Here is a 19,936-nt window from a genome sequence, read left to right as displayed (position 1 = left end):
TAAAATACACCCATTTCAAGCGGTCAGTTTGGTTAGTTTTACCAAATAGATACATCTGTGAAACTACCATCATAATCAAGTCATAGAACCTTCCTTCCCATCATCCTGTAGAGTCCCCTAAGCCCCCTGGCAATCGATTTCCTCCCAATGCCCAGTCCCAGACAACCACTGCTCTGCTTTCCTTCACAATGGACTCGTTTGGCATAATCCTTAAAATGGAATGGTACATTTTTCTTTTATCTGGCTTTTTTTGCCTTCATACTCTTTTTAAGATTCATTCTGTTGCATGTGTCAGCAATATCATGACTTTCACTGCTGAGTAGGACATATAGTATATATTTGTAGTGTATACATCTATATTTACATAGATATCTATGCCATAGGTTGTTTATCCATTCATCCATTGATGGACATTTGGGTTATTTCCAGTTTGGGTCTATCATGAGCAGCATGGTCATAAACACTTATGTACGAGTGTTTGTGTATACCTGTGTTTTCATTTCTCTTCTGTAAATAACTAGGAGTGGAATCGTGGGATTCCTGCATTGTACTATACATGCATGTTGCACTTTGTAAAAGAAGCTACCAAACTGATTGCCGATGTGGTTGGAGCATTTCGTATTCTCACAAGAAATATCTGAAAAATCCAGCGACTCTACATTCTTGCCAATGCTTGGGATTTACCAGTCTTTTAAATTCTGGAACGTGTTTTTTAACCTTCAATTAACTGTGACTAAGGTGCTACCTTGGAGAGGTACATAAGGAGCTATTTCCCCTTCTGGCCCCTTGTGGCAATGCTTTTGCTCCCCAGATTCCCATGACATCCCTATGCAGCAGATACACCCTGCATGATTATGACAAATAAATGACTGGTCCAAGGTCATGCAGTCTGAAGCACATTAGAACCTAGACTCTCACTTATAGCTCAGAGCTCTTTCTGGAATGCCATGTTGTCCCCCTTCAGAATCACTTGCCATTCCTTCTCAAATGAACATCCTTATTGTTACTGAACTGTGCTAAGTGGAGGCGATATTGTGAATAAAAGATAGTGATAATTGACGTGGAACCCCAATTAATATGCATCAAGCATCTGCCCAAAGTAATTAGGCAATCTGCTGAGTACATAACCAACAATGGAATCCAGTAAATTTTATTCTGTAGGGACACATATTAAAGATTAAATCTATTTTTAATTTGCTTAATAAAATGTGATAGATATTTGCATGTCAGTCTACCCCTTCTAACTTATTGAGTTGTCCTTCTAAATATTGTTACTTGACAAAAGCTTTTCACAGTTTTGAGTCACTGAATCATGAGATAGCCTTCCGTTTTACCATGCCATCAATATTTTATTGGCCCTGGGTGTGGTAAGGTACCATCAAGAAACTGGGTAAGACAATAATCAATTAAAATTTTTCTTCTTCAGATACAACTTAGTAGAGAAAAAAATTAATGGGCTGCAATCACAAAATAGTCAAAAGGCAAACAGGGCTTATGCATTAAGCAATGCAGGAGAAGAAATTCAATAGGAAAACAAAATTGTTCTTGTAAGAGCTTGTTCTGTGTCCACACAGTCAAAGAATGAGATGACTCTAAGATATGTAAGAATCTAAGAAGGATTTATTTCTTCCAGGAAACTGGGGTTCTGCTTTCCCTCCAGAGTTTAGCCACACAGTATGGAAGAAACAAGAAAAATTCCAAAAAGTTCTTACTTGTCAAGAATCACGATTATATTAGCAGTAGCATCCTTAATGGAGCCCATATATCTCAGTCCAGTGTAGGGAATGTATAAACATGTATCTGTTAATTCCAGAATCACTTATAAGTCCAGATAGAATATAGCCTTTTGTACTTATCAAAAAGAACCCAGAGATTGACCCTCTTTGATAAATTCCTCCCTCAGAAAAAGAGGATGTTAGAGTAACATTTCTGTTACTTCCTATCTCTAAAGCTGCAATTCTTTCAGATAAATGACAAAAAAGCCTCATCTGTGATATTCTTTGCTTAATGGTTTTGATGCATTAATCTTTAGAAATATTATGCTGAAAAATATATATATCAAATAAAGAAAGGGAAAGCAGAGGCTTAAGCCACTTCATGAAACCCCTGGGATTTCAGTATAAAAATTTCAAAGACTTTAAATAACCAGTATTAGAAAAACGTTATTTAATTAGGTTTAACCATGTTGTTTTTTTAGACCCTGACTTAAATATGAAAATCATGTATGACTTGTACTGCATAATTACTGGCAAAAGAACAAGGTGTCTGTATAATGCCTCAAATGTAACTGGCCATAAAAAGTGGAAGTGTTTACAAAAGAAAGTGCGGGGAATTAGGGAGCGAGTAGGATCCTGGAGGAAAGGCTTCTTTCCTTTTCCTTCCTGGAGAGAAAGGGAAACTTAGAAGCTTCTATGAGGCAGATGTTTTATGACATTGCCTTGATCTTAAGAGGCCAACTACACGGATACCATTTATGGGATGCTTCCCATGTGTTCTTACGTATACTTTTAAATCTTGAGATTAGCTCTCTTGGTTAGGTATTGGTGTTGTCACTACAGAAGAGGAAACAGACCTAAAAAGACCAGCTGGCTTACCTGGGGTCACACAGCTGGTATAAATAACTGAGCTTTGAATCCAGGGAAGTCTGACTCAGGAGCCAGGGCTCCTTCCAGCAGGCACATGGCTGCCCCACTCCTGTCTACCACTGGAGACAGTTATGAGTCAGGGAGACATCAGGAAGCTCTAGCTGAGTGGTGTGGAAACAAATGAGATGTGTTCACATTGGTCATGGTGAACACATGCTAGAGTAAATGGGCAGGAGGGTAAATCATGGTCTATAATTTTGACCATATCTCATCTGTTTTGCTAAATACCACAATTTAAGTATTTTTCTATTTTGGGATTATTTTCTACAGGTCCTGAAGTATTTAAAATATCATATATATATTTTTAATTTAATTTTATTTTTTATTTTTTTAGGAAAAACATGGTGGTCAGAGGTGGCCAGAGCATTATGATTTTGGTGTAGTCTGGGCCACATCCTCGATGGAGTTGCCTATAGATTGTCTTTTGCTTAATATAATGAGTCCCAGTTATTTGCAGTCCTCCAAATGTACTTTTCTCAGTATCCCATTTATTTGATCATATTTTCTATTCACAATACCCTCACTGCACTGCCTAAAGGAGCTGGAATTTATTCTCACCTAAGTTCTGGTAATCACTTTCTTGCCTTTTATTGAGCTGTAAGTCAGATGTAAATAGGCTGCATTATGGGCTGAAATGTGTCCCACCCCAAATTCATAGGATGAAGTCCTAACCTCTAGTATCTCAGAATGTGACTAAAATTGGAGATTGGGTCTTCAAAGAGGTAATTGAGTTAAAATGAGGTCCTTAGGTCAGGGCTTCATCCAATATGACTGGTGTTTTTAAAAGAAGAGATTAGGGCACAGACTGGTATAGCAGGAAGATCACATGAGGACACAGGAAGAAGGTGGCCCCCCTGCAAGCCCAGGAGAGGGGCCTCGGGAGAAGGCATCCCTGCCCGACACAGTGATGTTAGACCTCTAGCTTCCAGAACAGTGAGACAATAAATGTCACCCTGTCTGTGGCACTTTGTTATGGCAGCCCAAGCAGACTCATACAAGCTGAGAGCACAGATCCAACAAAAAAGGGGAGGGGACAGGCCGGTTGATGTTAGCCTGGGGCTTTGGACTATCCAGGGAAGGAGGGAAGAATGTCTATTTTGTACAGAAATTACAAACAGGGAAGGACAGCGTATGAAAAGCTTTTCCCTTCCTGTTGCCTTCCAGAGGCTGGCTTCATTGATTTGTTCGTGTTGGTTGGAATTTCTGGGTGTTTAACATATTCAACAAAAGTAAATTTGAGTACAAGCACCCTTTATAGACGTTCTTAATTTTCTATGCCCCTGCTCCCCTTAGAGCTTCCATGTGTAACACAATATATCCTTAATAATGTTTTAGTTTCTGGAATACAGCATCTTCTAATTAAATCCACAAGTGCTATAAAAATAAGTGGAGGTGACAAGTGTCTTGGAAAGTGGAATAAAATGCAGAATGTGCTAGACAAGTTGGAAAAATGAATGCATATAAACAGTAAAATTCAAATGGAATTAAATATAGAGAGATGAATTTGGGGAAGGGAAAACTCTCCAAATATGCCAAGGCAAAATGGAAGAGGTCTGGCCTTTTACAAATGTGTCAGGGAGCCATAATGAATGACACGTTAAATCCCCATGTGACGCAATGAGAACGTGAACACAATCCCAAGAGTTCTAGCAGAAGCAAGAGCTTGCAGGAGGACATCCCTCCCTGCACTGGCTGGCATTTTTCTGAGTGTCCACTGTGTACCTTATAATAGCTTGAAGAGAAATTAAGTCAGTGGGTCTCAAGATTTAGCATTTGTCAGAATCACCTGGAAGGGCCGTTTAAACACAGATCATACCCCCCTACCCTTGCCCGGAGTGCCTGATGCAGTAGATCTGGGATGGAGCTCAAGAGTTTGCATTTCTAACAAGTTACCAAGTGATGCTGATGGTTGAAGGACCACATGAGGTTTTTGAAAGAGCTTCTCTTCAAAAAAGGGTATAGGAAGGGGATTTATTATGTCCAAACAAGAGAAGACACCGCTCAGATTTAATAAGAACCTTCAAGAAGGAGGAAGGTTATAATGATCACCTGAATGTTACTGAGCTGCTTATTCTGCTGTGGGTAGGACAGGAGCATGGGTCTTAGATTTGCTAAGAGTTAGGGCTTACATCGCGACAAGCTGGCCTGAGCGACTTTGAGCACCTGAAACAGGACATTCAGTGGAGATTTGTTTTTTTTTTTTTTTAATTTTTATTTATTTATGATAGTCAGAGAGAGAGAGAGAGAGAGAGAGGCAGAGACATAGGCAGAGGGAGAAGCAGGCTCCATGCACCGGGAGCCCGATGTGGGATTCGATCCCGGGTCTCCAGGATCGCGCCCTGGGCCAAAGGCAGGCGCCAAACCGCTGCGCCACCCAGGGATCCCTCAGTGGAGATTTGAATTATGTCTTGGAAAGTTTGAAAAAAGTAAGGAGGGAGCTCTCCTTCTGGCAGGGTCCAGGAGACTCCCTGGACTTCCCTTCTGGTTCTCTCCATGAGCCCGGGACAGCTCTATAAGCACGATGATGGCCCAGAGCAGGGGAGGAAACGAGGGATTAAATGAAGTTGAGATGCTTAGGTGGGAGAGGCTGATGAGAGGAACACGTTGACATTCAGAAAAGAGATGAATGATGAAGGCAGCGCCATGTGGGAGCCCCTCTCAAGCTCACCTGCAGGCGCTACCTTGGAACATACTAGAAACTGACAGAAGACGCAGAATTGGAAAGGCACAGAAAGGCCGGAGCTGGGCTGCTTTGGAAGTGTGGCTCTGGGATGCTGGTGCCCATGACGGGGCAGCCATTAAACCAAACACACTGACTGAGCGCCCCCCCCCCCCCCCCCCCCCCCCGTGGGCAGGGTCCTGAATGAGGCCAAGTCAGTCAGGTCCCTGCTTTTCGGGTGCGGATCCCTAATGACAGCACAGTGGATGAAAATGAACGGGCGGGGGAAAAATGGGGAAAACAAGGCTGGGGGAGCAGTGTAGGGAAGCTTCCAGAAGGAGAGATGAGGGACCGAGAGACGGTGGCCCAAGTTTGCCAGATAGAGAAGGCTGGAAAGGTATTGGAGGCCAGGGCACAGCATGTGCAGGGAGCACATCCTCTGTGGGCCGGGCTTGACTGGCAAGGGGAGACCAGGAGGGTGGATGCCAGCTGCGTGGCTGGAGTCACTGATACACACTTCATGCATCTAGAAAAACTCCTGTGCCATCTTGGCTCCCTTGTGGGTGGAAACAGCTCACCGATGTCTCATGGTGGGTGGCTCCAAGGAAGAGATTGGGAGCCACCGATACAGGGGGGCAGACTGGGAAGTATAGTTGATTTTCAAAAACAGGAAAAGGAGTACATTTTGTACTTGCTTGAAAAACAAAATGAATGGATTTGGATAATCAGATGGCCTGTTGGGGGAGCCAATGTAAATGTCCTACCCTCTTTTGGTTTCCTATTAACACCAAGATTACTTTTTGAAGAGAAATTGAAAGCCTTCATAGATGGCGGTCTCCAAGTATTATAGCTATGGCCTTTAAATGGTGAAAAATTTGGGGCACCTGGGTGGCTCAGACGGTTAAGCATCTACTTTTGGCTCAGGTCATGATCTCAGCATCCTGGGATGAGCCCCCCAGAGGACTCCCTGCTCAGGGGTACTCTGTTTCTCCCTCTGCCTCCGAAGCTCCCCCTGCTTGTGTTCTCTCTCTCTCTCAAATAAATAAATAAAATCTTGAAAAAACTTTTTTTTTAAATGATTTCTTTCTGTCTCTTTTTTTTAAAGATTTTATTTATTTAGTAATGAGAGACACAGAGAGAGAGAGAAGCAGAGGGAGAAGCAGGCTCCATGCAGGGAGCCCAACGTGGGACTCGATCCCGGGTCTCCAGCATCAGGCCCTGGGCCGAAGGCGGCACTAAACCGCTGAGCCACCCGGGCTGCCCTTGAAAAAACTTTTTGAAAAAATTCAATGCTTTGATTTTACAAGTTGCAACATCCTTCCTTTCAAATGTCTCTACGCCGTTAACGACGCTAAAACTCCCATTAACTTTTGTTGGAGTTTAGTCAAAGGGAGAATAAAATATACACAAAAATGATGTCTTTGCTGCTTATGGAGAAATCATTAATTCATGGTCACAGGGTCGCAAGAGCAAACCAGGGGATGTGAGGCCTTCTCACTTCGATGGGGAGTCCACCATATTCCACAGTAAAGAGTCTCATGGAAGGAAGAAAACGTTACTTTCAAGCTCCATCATTTATTTTGTTTTAAGTACCTTTTTTTTTTCATGCACAGAAAGATACTTATATCTTTCTCTGTCTCTTTTTTTATCTAGTCTTTTTCTAACTTTTATTCTCTTGCATTGCTCACCAAGAATCTCTGATGTGATGCTGTGAAGGCTATATCTAGGTCTATCAAATTTTGGTATGTATTTAAAAACCATATTGCTTGTATTCTAGATGATAACTTTGCAGGTTCTCAATCTTTTATCATTGGAATAAATCATCATCAAGAGTAGTTGAAGGTCCACTCTAAGATTTTATTCAGGTTCCTTTAATTCCTGGTAAGCAGATATAAAACTGAAATTAAAGATGTAATTATTTTTTTTAAATTAAAGCAAATCACCCCAGGTTGTCTGGTCTGAGGGCTCTGTACTTCACTCCATGAAAGTGAACTCTTTTCTGAGTGTGAGTTAGGGAACTTTCTGCTCCTATAATTTATGACGTATTTTACTGTTGGAACTATGCTCTTGTGAGATCAGGCATTTGTCATAAATCATATGAAAAAATAAATTGAGAAACTTCTCTACAGTATGATAGAAATCCTTTATTTTTTAGTGGTTGTCTGTATTATATTTCTTCAATGGAAAGGGTAATATTTAAAGAAAAAATTGAAGACCACTATCGTTATATTTCCAGCTCTGAGCTTTGTACTTTTGGACTCTTGGGCATTTTATGATCTGCTATCCTCAGGATCCCAGCTTTTATATCCAGGACTCAGACTTGAGCATCTCCTGTCAATTCACCCAACTTGTTAACTTTACTATATGCTCCTGGGTGTTTCAAGGTGTTTCAGAGTGGATGCCAAGAAATAGTTGTCCATTTATTGCTACCATTTCCTGATGTCTCTGACCAGGTTCTCCATTCATTCCCCTTGATCTTTCTGGGAATAGAATAGACCACTGGCACATGCCTGGAACAAGAGGGCCAGGCCCAGGGGTGCCTGCTGTGATGTCGATTTTCAGGAAGGTTCGCATGCAACTCTTCTCTGGATGTGCTTGTGTATTCTCTCAGCAGGCACACACGGGAGAGGTGTCTGTGCATATGTCGCCCAGGACCATCCTGCTCCCTGGGATGTTGGTCATAACTGCCACAAAGTGGATTCTCAAGGCACACCCCCAAGGGCCTGGCTGTTTCTTCCCAATTGCTAGGTCTCCAATTCTATAGTGAAGAAGCCAGTCATGGTGGTTGGACCAGCACAGGACCAAATGTTCCCACAGTGAAAATGAAGTTTGTTCCAAGGACCAACAAGTGCGGTGTGAGAATGTTTCTGAGGTGCATCTGGGCTCAGGAGAGGGACTGTGGAAATGGATCAATGATGCCTACTTCGGGCAAGTTGTTGAGGAATGGCCCCGTATCTGTCTCTTATTTGCCATTTCTTGATTAGGCCCTTCTCCTGGATTAAAACCATACTACCTCAAAACTAGAGTTGTAATTTTATGTAACTGAAATTGTCTATCACCTAAATGCACCTCCTCTGAAATCCAGGATGAGAATGAGAGCTACTTTGTATTAAATGTTGATGATTTCTAATTGATTCATCACCTTTGTGGCAATTTACAACTTGGCTTTGCTGACAGAAATAGTGTTCAGCAGACTGTATGAAAAGAGGCTGATCTCATTTTTCCCCCTAGAGATAATTTTAGCATAAGGTTGAACAGATAGAAATAGGTCTTAAAAAGCCAATAAAAGATAGAAGCTCTTGCCTTATTTAGGGAACCATTTAGAAGGTAGAGAGTCCAATGGCATCTTGTACATAGTAAAAGAAATAAGCTAGCGGAGAGATCGGGGTGGGGAGAGGGGAAGGAAGTCCTCAGTGATACATCTGGCAGGGACTGCAACCCTGCCTATGATTAAGCTGAGGAAGAAGAGTAGGGGCTGGGAACCTGGGATCCCCAGGCAGTGATTAGATTTGGGGGGGAGAACCACAGGGCATCAGACCAGAGTCTCCGTCTCTGGGAAGCATGTTCACACCTGACTTGGTTTTTCCTGATGTTCGACCCTCAATGGAGGAGATGGGGAAGGAGAAGGAGAAGATCCTTGCTAGACCCACTCACAGATCCCCTCGCTACACCCTCATGGCACTTACTGTAGACCTTAGGTATATATTTGTGCAAGTCTTTGATGAATGTCCATCTTCCTCACTAGCTGTGAACTCCCTGAAGGAAGGGCTCCTGATATCAGTCCTGTCCTCCAGCGTAGCTTCTAGGTACAGTGCCTGACATATAGCAGGTGCTCAATAAATATATATAGTACACTGATTTTTAAAAATATTTATTGAACAAGCAACTGGATTTTCCAAGCACAGCCCTTGAGTGCCACTAAGAATGGGCTGTATGCATGGCTGGATCAGAAGCCAAATGGCTGAGGTCTCTGGAAAGATACTCCTACTTTGGTGCAGATGGATGATGAAGAATTTAGCAGTGCTTTCTTCCTCCTTTTTTCTTTGTATTCTATTTCCTTGCTGGGTGCTTTACATTGTACAGACTTCCAACAACTCATGAGGCCATCTACTCAGTCACGCACTCACTGTCAGTTTTTGTTTTCCCCTCTTGATACCTTTCCTTTGTTACTGCCCCTTCCAACTGCAAATCTGGGTCTTAGCCTCGTCCAACTCTTGCTTCTTAACTCCTCCAGCTACTGGTTTCAAACATTTCAAACAGAGCAGATCCAGACTTTAAAGCGTTACAACAAAGAAAGAGAGGAATTGATGTTTCTCCATTGCTTCACCTAGTCTCATCTCTGCAGCCTTTGACACTGTATCCACTTCCTACTTTAAAAAACACTTTTGGATGCTAGATCGTTAGCCTCTGGATTTCTCTCCTACTTATTCAGACGCATCTTCCATCTCTCCCTTCCTTTTCTATTCCTTAAAAGCTGATGTTTCCCAAAGTGACTCCTTTGTCTTCCTTCCTTCTCTTGCTCCTCCTGATTTTTCTAGCTGCTGGATTTGTTTGCAGCTACAAGGTACACACTCGTGACTCTCAGATCCCATCCTGAGTGCTACTACAATTCCAGATCCTCCATTCCAGCTATCCAGCACAGGCTTTCATAAATTGCTTTTCGTGTTTTGCTCTAGTCTCCTAAATGGTTTGTTTACAATAGATGTTTCACCACTTCAGCTCAGCCTCCATCTGCTCCCCAAGTTAGAGTTGTTTTCTTGAAAAATCAAGCTGAATGTGTTATTCCTCTCTTTAAATACCTCTTATAGATTCCCAGGGCTGCAGAGTAGATGGTCATCACCATCATCATGACTATGTAAGTGCTTGCTGTGTAGCCAGGCACTAACTACTCCATATATCTTGATTTATTTTATCCTCACAACCACTCTGGGAGATTGCTGATTCTTCCCATTTTACAGACGAGGAATGGGGGTACAAAGCTGTGGTTAAGATCACACAGAGACAAAGCCCATCCTTCCCAGCTTGATCACGGAGCCCTTCCACGACTGTCCTCAGCCTCCCCCTGTGCTCCAGTCACATGACCCTTTCTGTTTCATGACACTCCATCCTTCATATTTCCCTGCCTTGGTGCCTGGCATCCCCATGGCCTGGCATCTGGGTGATCCCATCATGACTCCATCTTCCCCATCAAGACTCAGCTTCTGAACCATTTTCTCTATGAGAACTCAACACTCTTCAGACAAAGTTGGTCACTCCCACCTCTGTGATGATACTAAACTTTGGTATGTACCTGCCCTGTTATGGGACATTCCCTGCTTTATTGTGCAAAGGAAGTTTTTTTTTCATTTACAGTTAAAGCATGTAAGACTTGCTTAAGCATAAGCAGTCTTGGTTTCTTCTTGACCCTTTTTTAAATGTTCTGATCACAGAGGAAGACATAGACATGGCTAACAAGCACATGAGAAAATGCTCCCCATCACTGGCCATCAGGGAAATACAAATCAAAACCACAATGAGATCCCACCTCATACCAGTGAGAATGGGGAAAATTAACAAGGCAGGAAACCACAAATGTTGGAGAGGATGTGGAGAAAGGGGAACCCTCTTGCACTGTTGGTGGGAATGTGAACTGTGCAGCCACTTTGGAAAACTGTGTGGAGGTTCCTCAAAGAGTTAAAAATAGTTCTGCCCTATGACCCAGCAATTGCACTGCTGGGGATTTACCCCAAAGATACAGATGCAGTGAAACGCCGGGACACCTGCACCCCGATGTTTATAGCAGCAATGTCCACAAGAGCCAAACTGTGGAAGGAGCCTTGGTGTCCATCGACAGATGAATGGATAAAGAAGATGTGGTTTATGTATACAATGGAATATTACTCAGCCATTAGAAATGACAAATACCCACTATTTGCTTCGAGGTGGAGGGCCCTGGAGGGTATTATGCTGAGTGAAGTAAGTCAATCGGAGAAGGAAAAACATTATATGGTCTCATTCATTTGGGGAATATAAAAATTAGTGAAAGGGAATAAAGGGAAAGGAGAGAAAATGAGTGAAAATATCAGCAAGGGTGACAAAACATGAGAGACATCTAACTCTGGGAAATGAACAAGGGGTAGTGGAAGGGGAAGTGGGCGGGGGGTTGGGGTGACTGGGTGATGGGCACTGAGGAGGGCACTTGGTGGGATGAGCACTGGGTGTTATGCTATATGTTGGCAAATTGAACTCCAATAAAAAATAAATAAAAATAAATTAATTAAATGTAATTTAAAAAATAAAATTTTTGTATTAAAAAATAAATGGTCTGAAAATTAAGTATCATAAGTGACAAAGAAAGGATGTGTATCCCTATTGGATTTTAGGCACTATCTGCTTATTACTTAAATATTCCTGTTTTTGGATTAGAGCACTGTTACCCATGTTCTCTAAGAATGAAAAAAGAACTACTTGCCTTTTAAAATGAGTGATGTGTTCAGATCAAGGATTAAATAGTCTGTGATTTAAAGATTACTCTCCATTGATTGAGACCAAACAGGAGATGAGCGGTAAGGAGAGAGGTCCAGGTAGCCATGGCTGCCTGGACGTGGAGCTGTTACCTGCTGGCCGGGCTTGATGGGTGAAAGCGTGATGCCCTGGGTGTTGATCACTGGCAGGATCTGGTTTCCGATGACTGTGGCAATGATCTGGCCCTGGGCGTTGGTCAGGAGCTGGGGGGTGATGGGCTGTACTTGGAGGCCCTGAGTGCCGCTCGCTGCTTGGCTTGATGGCCCCGGATTCGGCATCAGAGGAATAGTCCCAATGATCTGAAAGAGACAGGCCCAAAGGTGAGGTGCTGGGCTCTGCTCTGGATATACACATGCAACTGAAGACCACTCATGCCCTGCTCTGTGCAGGAGGCTCCCAAGAGCTGACCAAGAGACTGACCAGATCAGGAGTGGTGGGTGTGGAAGGCAGTGGCAGGGCCTGAGCATCTGCAGGAGAATAAGCACGCATGAACGGAGTGCATGGAAAGGCAGGGAAAGCATCTTACTTGAAAGTAAAGTCAAGCTTCGGATAAGCTTGGGATTTCTGCTGGGGCAGTAGAGGCATCTGCTTTGTTGTCTCAGAACCAGGCAGAAGATGGAGCTCTCATGGCACCCAAGCCCTCGTCTAGCGGGGGAGCCATATCCCTTTCCCAGAGGAGGGTCTCAGACCCAGCGTGCTCCCTCACATCCTTTCCCCTTCCCCGTTCTCCTCTGCTCTCTCCATCTTGCTTCCTTTCACCAGCATCCTGCTCCTCTCTCAGGGTCCCTGGCATCCCAGCAGGAGTGGGCCTCAGCACCCTGATGCTTGTGGTGGCTGAGAGCCCAGATTCTGACATCAGGGAGACAAGATTCCATTCCTAGCGGTGTCACCTACAAGCTCAGTCAAGGAGCCTCAGCCTTCTGAAGGCTTTCAAGAATTATGATCACAAACAAGTGTTTGAAACTCTTAAAATAGAATTGGAATGACAACTGAGGATGAAAATTTTGAAAATGTGCATTATGAACAGCATGTTTGAAACTGGGTCTTAGGGGTTAGAAGTTCAGGGTTTCAGTGGCAGGTGGCAGAGAAGGTTTCTGTTTGCATCTAGTAGCTTCTGGCTTCAGTGAAAGGATCGTGTGGGTATTGCAGGAGGGAGCTGGCTGGCCCCAGTCACTGTGCTAAGAAGGAAGGGAGCATGGGCAGGGTAGTAAATGTTCAGGGTGTCTATGAGACCTGGAGATACAGATCACATTCATATGTTGCTAGAGGCCAATTTAATCAGTACAAATGAAAATATGATCTATGTTTTCCAAAGTTTTGGATTCTTCTGGGGGAGTCACAGAGCTGACAGTTAGATGCTTTTCCCTCCATACAGCACAGGATGGGCAAGCAGTTCTGCTCTTTGAGTCACCTTCCAGGGTCCCCTCCCAGATGTGAACTGTGGTAACGTGGCCTAGGGGCCACCAAGACATAGTAATAATACTGTCTCGGAGAGTGCTTTTATGTATATGGTTTCATTTCATCCCACATTCTTACATCCACCATGAATTGGGCATTAGTCCACTCCCTAGAGGTGGATAAGACAATGGAGCCTCAGCTGTCACTTGATGGGGGCGTTGGTAAGTGACAGAGCTGGAGTCTGAGTCTGCTGAGCCCCAGGTGGTTGCTCTTCCATTCTGTGATCTAGTTCCCACCACATGGAGGACATTGAGAGAGGACACTGCATCTCTGCAATTTCCCTCCCAACAATAAGCTGCTTGTGGTCTGAGTTTATAGATGATTCTGTCTTCCGCCCCCCACAGTACTCCAAACAGGGCTCTGAACAGAGGTTCTCAACCCATCTTTTGAACGAATGGTTTCTAGACTCAGTTATCACCAAGATCCCAGATGCAACCAGGGCCGCAGAAGAATCGCAAGACCACACCATTCAGAGACAGAGATCAGGATGGAGAGGGTGCCCCCTTGCCCACCTGACCATCACTTCCACCACAAAAGTCCCTGTGGGATGGCACTAATGGAGGAGCTGTGTGAACGCTCAGAACGGGTGGCAGTTGTCAGGGGGATGCCCATGGAGTTCAAGTAATTGCTTCGAGAGTGGTCAGCAGGCCCTCAGGGAGTCCGGAGCTCTGCGGTCTCACTGAGCAAGCCCACAGGATCCGTCCCACAGCCTCAGCAGGGCCAGCAAGGTCAAGAGGAGTCCACATCAATAGATCAGAGCACATAAGTACTTGATTGATGATGAGTGGTCTTGCATGAAGCAGCTCGGGATTCAAAGGTTGTTCCTCTGACCCCACGGGCAGTGTGGAGAGGCCTGGGGAGCCAGCTCCTTGTCCCGCATCTACGCTGACCAGTCCTCTCTGGCCTCCCCATGTCTTAGGCCTGAGAAGCCCACTCCATTGGATGGGCCTGAGTTGAAAGCCTATAGAAACTGGATTCGTTTGGGTGGCAGGGTGGTGGGTTCTATTTTAGGCAGAATGTCAGCGTGTTTCAGAGCCAGTGTGAGTAAGTAACCCGGGAGAAGGCTTCAGAGTGAGGCACAGCACCTGACAGCTACGAGCACGCTGTGATGCTGGGAGGCATTCGGCTCCGAGAAGATTGACACGAGTCTGTGAGTCTGTGCGTGCCTCATGGTAATGAGATGCTTTGCCTGCTTTCCCGGTGGAAAGAAGAAAGGCGAATGCAAACGACTCGCCAGCCTTTCCCGTAAGCGGATCCTCGCCCCCAACACTGTGCTTGACATTACTAAAACATGGTGCCACTTACGTCTCCTCCCCACCGGCTTCTCTCTTCTTCCGTGGGTCCCGGCATCACTTGCTGAGGGTAGGACGGCACTAGTGTTGGAGCCAGAGGCATCCAGAATTTCATGAGTGGAAGGACCCTGTAGTAAGGAGGGTTTGCCCGCCAGCTATGGGGTGGGGTGGGGTCTGACAGTTCGAAGGTCTAGAAGCTTCTGTGAAGCTATGCATTTCTCATTTTTGTTCCCCTTGCAGGTGAGTTGGGACAACCATCGGGGACGTCAAGAACTTGGCAGCGCCCTATGGGGGTTTTTCTAACATCCTACAGTGTACTACAGCATGCTGGTTTTCACGTGCTCCCGTTCATCGAGGGTACCGATGATCACACACTGTGTTGTCTAAAAATTCCCAGATGTGCCTATTTTTCTTAGGTTGGCCACGACTCCTTTCAGGACCTCCACAGATCTCACCAGAATGCTCCTCGGATCCAGACGCCAGAGAGATCTCAACGTGGAAGGCAGGGACGCCCAGGCAGCTGTGGTGTGAGGCTCTTGGCACTGGTGTAAAGTTGGCAGTTTTACTTGCAGAAATTGTATTTTAATTTAGAGGACTTTTGATATTAATCTACACATGTTCTCAGGAAATCAGGAAATTAAAACTGAGGTTTGATGTTAGGAGACCTCTGACTTGAGGGCAAAGAGAGAGAGGATGCTCCGGAGACTTCTGTAACCCTAAGACTAGCCTTTGGAGTTTGAGTTTGTGACTCCCAGAGCTAAGGATTTGCTGCTACGAGAGTCTGGATGGAAAGACGTGTTGCTGAGGGAACAAGGCCAGGAGGCTATGATGCTTGACCAAGACATTAACTCCACAAGAGGATTTCCGGCTGTCCTAAGATGCCAAGGACTCTGGCAGAGCAGCCTCGTGCCTATAGACTCTTCTCTGTTTAGCCTGCAAAGGAGAAGGCCAAAAAGATGCACCTGGGGGCAGAGGAAGGGGCAACAAGGCAGGTACATCGCTTGCAAAGATTCTAACAATTCACCAGAGAAGTGATATGTACCAAACAAGTGGCAAGGACTATCCGATAAGAATCTCCATATCCATGTGATGGGTGCTCAAAGACATACTGGGAATGAATGAGTGATACCAGAGAAAGATGAGGGTGGCTAGAAAGACTTGACTGAAGAAATGAGGGCAGAGCAGAGTCTTGAAGGTTGGGTGGGATTCTGCAGGGCAGAGAAACCATGCCAAGCAAGAGGCTAGCTGGATATGAGAAACATGGGGGATGGTGCATTGACTAGTTTTCAAGCAACAGGGGTTGAGACAGTAGAGCAGGGACAGGTCAGCATGGAAGGTGTCAAATTCCACCCCGGCAAAGGGATTCGATGACGGCTTTTGAGGGTATGGGGAGGAGCGCCGAAATAGAGCTATTTCTGGGGTGAAGATGAAGGTGTACATAGAATAGACTGAAGTGGTGAGAGACTCCAGACAGGAGATCAGTGGCCAGGATGCTACTGCGGTTTGTCCAAGTGTGAAGCAAAATGCCTCCATGAATCCTTGACAGAGGGGTTGCTGGATTCGTTGACTTCCACTTCAATTCAAAATCACGACCTACTCTATGGCTGGGTTGCAATATTAGAAATTTTTGAGTCAAGTTATTGCCCCATCAATCCCACAGCAAAGAGCTCGGGCATCCTTTGCAATGATCCTCAATGTCTTTGCCTTTGCCGCGGCTCCAGCAGCAATGACTCATCCGATGAATGCTTTAACCAGGCCGAGGTCCTTACCGGTATTGTAATGATAACTTCCAACCTAAAAGAGTTCTGGCCTCTCTGACAGAGGACTTACTTGGTTGTTGCCGCTCGTGTTCTCCTGCCTTTTTCTGTAGAGGACTGAAGAGCATAAACCACAACTGAAAATAAAATCCGCGTTGCAAGGGCAAAGGAAAAATATTGTTAAAATGATGACCAGTGTTCATTAGCACATGGATCCCTGTTGCCATAAAAATTCGGGTGGCTTACACATAAAGGTGACCGTTGTCAGTTCAGCAGCAAATAGGACTCTAGCCATCACAAAGATCATCTTGGGACCGTAGCAAACCTCAACAATGCAGGGTCACCAGGTTATCATTCAGCGCCCTTATGGACTTTGCACCAGTTGAGGTGCTCAGTAGGGATGAATTAGGACTCATGAAGGATTAACGTGCCCTGAATTTATTCACTGCCCACAGTTGGTGTCATCATCAGCAGCTGATGCTGGCATCAGAGAAGCCCAGGGCATCCAGAGAAGTCCTCTGATGGGCCACATGTCGTAATTGTCTCTGACATGCTGTTAAACTCTGCCACGGAGAATGTGTTTGCAGATGTCAAATTGACAAGCAATTTTGTTGCACATATCTTTAAGAAAAGGAAATCCGGCAAAGCTGTAAATCGGCAGCTTTCTCAGCATCTTCAATCCATCAGCAGAGACAATTCTTTGCCAAATATTTGTGTAACCTCAGCACTCTTTTGGTCAAGAGGCTTTTGTTAACACTAGCATTGAACAAAGAGCGCTGGGGAGCCAGAGAACTGGTGGTGTGAGCAATCCCTAGGATGGAAACAGCCCATCACCTTCCCCTTCCTTTCTGCCAACAGTCATGCTCTCTCTTTCTCCAAGGCAGGATTTTGTCTTCTTTCTATAACACATTCATTGTGATCTCACCATGCTCCGGGTGTAAGGTTAAACCCATTTAGAATTATTTGGGCAGCTCTGGATGGGATGTTGGTTCCAGGAAAGGCGGGAGAATACAATTACTCCCCAAAGAAAATTTATTTTTCCATGATGCAATTGTGCCTTCTCGCATGTAGCTCTGTCCAAGATGGGGAAAAAGGGAGGTGTGGATGTTGAGAGGGGCTTTAGCAGAGGATCTGAACCAGAGAAGAGTAAAGCATGAAGATGAGATGAAGGAGCTCAATAGAGGGAGACACTCAACCAAGGATGCTTGGGTTTCATCTTGCTGGTGATGTCAAACAGTTGGCCCTGGCGTCCCCAAACTCTGGAGGTTCCAGGGTTCAGAAAAAATACAGCACCCCAAGTGATTAACAATGTCTGGCTTGGGTATGGGAAGAGGGAATGGCAATGCCTGAAGGTGGCATCGCTGGAGCTCAGGAGATGAGACAAATCATCTTAGGCCATCTGCAAGAAATGGATGACTTTTTGAGCAACTGTGTGAAAGAATTTCTTATGGATGTTACGGGTGCTGAGAGGTGCTCCACCCCTGGGACTATCTACCTACCCAATGTTTCCCACTGTCATTTGGAATTAGAATCCCTGCTGGCTGCTCTACCATTGGTTTTCAACTTTGGAAACACACTCACAGACAGTAAAGAATTAGAGGTGCCAGGATCTTTACAATGTCACTTTCGGTCACATTATGAGAAGGTTAATTTGGATGAAATCTGGACATTGTGAAGACAGCAAAGAACATCAGTAAAAACAATCCTCTTTTCTAAAATCTTCTTTTTTTTTTCTAAAATCTTCTTAAGAGTCATTAAAGATAATTTTCCTTAATAGAATTTAGGATATGGAAAAAAAAAGAATTTAGGATATGTGTATAGAGGAATAAAACTCTCCATGGCCAGGTTCAAGCCCAGGCTTTGCCACTAACCGGTGGAAGATTGTTAGAGAATTACTTCACGTCCTAGGACCTCAGGATGTTCATCTGTAAAATGAGAATAGTGACGTCCACTTCATAAGGATACTGTAAGGACAGGATAAGATAATGAGCACAAAGTGCTGAACACTGCTTTACCAACCAAAATGGGATTCAACGAATGTTCGTTTATAACTTAATTTTGCTCACATGCCTATGTGGTAACTCCTGCCACTTGTGCTAATTTGTAAAGGCTCCTTTGTATTTTTCTGAAAATTATGATTTCACCATGAAAACAGTTTAGCTCGAGCAACAGAAAACAGAAGTTTACTGTGAAAAATAATGAAACCCTCCTTGTCTTATAGATGCTAAGTTGGAGGTTTCCATAGAAGCACCCAGATTCAGTAGATGTTGCATTCCAAGGGAGGGACTAGACTGTGATGCTAAAGACCAGTTAGGCATTTCCAGAACCCAGAGGGGCAGACACAGAAGAATTTTAATATTCTGTGTATCTTCCTCACTCCCAAGGATGGGGCACGGGGAGTTCTCTTCACCTCTAGGTTAATGATGGTGGTTGAACAAATATTGTCCCCTCAAATTTGGGGAACATATCCCTAAAGAATCTAAAGGTCATATGCTATGGCTTTTGAGCTGAGAGGGAAGAGAGAAAAAGACAGAAGTGCAAAGAAGAGAAAGGAGAGGGATGAGAGAGGGCAGTACTGCATTAGCTCTTGCTACACTCCCCCTGAGAGCAGACGAAGATGGATGAGTGTTTCCCTGGACTCATTGTCATAGGTCTGAGCCATATAAAATCATGTCCCGGAGGACGCCCTGGGGAGTGGGCCCTGGGACAGCATCACAGAGAGAGCCTTGAAGGGTGGACCTAGAGAAAACCAATCCCTGGGAGGGGAGTGGGCAGCTGGAGGAAAACACACTGCCTGTAGCGCTATGCCCTGGGAAGGTCCCAGCTGGGCCTCAGACAACCTGGCTTGAGGCATCTGCTGACCCAGAGGGTAGGGCATCTCTTAGCAGTTCAACAGAGGGCCATTTTTGTGTGCCCCTCTGTCCTCTCCCCACCTTGGCCTGGCTTGTCAGGAACAGAGTCAGCAAACTGAAGAAAGGAGAATCAAAGAAAGACAAAAGGACCAGACTACTCTTTCCCAGTAGCAGAAGCAGCAGCAGCAGCGGACCAGGGAGGAGGCCCCGCTGGGGACGCTGCTGGTGGCCATGGGAAATATAAGTTGGGTTCCAAGTTTTGATTATGATCTGGGAATGGGGCACCTTGTTGGAAACTTAAGGTCACCGGAGAAGACTGTGTTTCCCTGAGTACCTGAGAGAAGTCGTGGGGCAAGAGCCTAAGCTCAGATCCAAGGGGAGGTGATGGCCTGTGGCCATCGAGAAGGTTGGCAGGGACAGTGAGAGGCTCTGAGGATCATACCCTGCTGACTTGGTGACTTCTGTCCTCTTTTCCCACTTTATGGGAAGGGGGTTGGAGATAATTGTCAATTATGTGATCAAGAGATTTGAGTTTGTCATTATCCCCTGGTGTCCTACCCCTTCCGACTATCACATCACTGCTTTTGTGAGGGGCAAGTGTGAGTAGAAGACACCATCTTTTTCTGTTTTCCTTCGAATGTTAGCATTTTGGGCCCTTAGTTCAGTGGTTTTGTATGAATTAAACATGGCTTAATCATGAATATTAGCAAGTATTTTCTAAGCTATTCCTATCTGTAATTTTCAAAACATATAAAGTTAGAGACTGCCT

At 44.7% G+C, this 19,936-nt stretch overlaps 1 protein-coding gene across 4 annotated transcripts in view; it reads right to left on the bottom strand.

Annotated features, from left to right (window-relative positions):
- Positions 1 to 19,936, bottom strand: part of POU6F2 (POU class 6 homeobox 2) — a 476,258-nt gene that overhangs the window by 15,402 nt on the left and 440,920 nt on the right. For all 4 annotated transcript variants that reach the window (XM_072791624.1, XM_072791626.1, XM_072791628.1 and 1 more), the window contains one exon: positions 11,901 to 12,107. In XM_072791624.1, the coding sequence (XP_072647725.1) occupies positions 11,901 to 12,107 (207 nt within the window). The remainder of the gene's footprint in view (positions 1 to 11,900; positions 12,108 to 19,936) is intronic.

The sequence above is a fragment of the Canis lupus genome, chromosome 21 (genome assembly GCF_048164855.1).
Source record: "Canis lupus baileyi chromosome 21, mCanLup2.hap1, whole genome shotgun sequence".
In the NCBI taxonomy this organism is placed as follows: Eukaryota; Metazoa; Chordata; class Mammalia; order Carnivora; family Canidae; genus Canis; species Canis lupus.
Note: the sequence above shows the minus strand (reverse complement) of the source record. Positions and strands in the feature narration are given on the sequence as shown.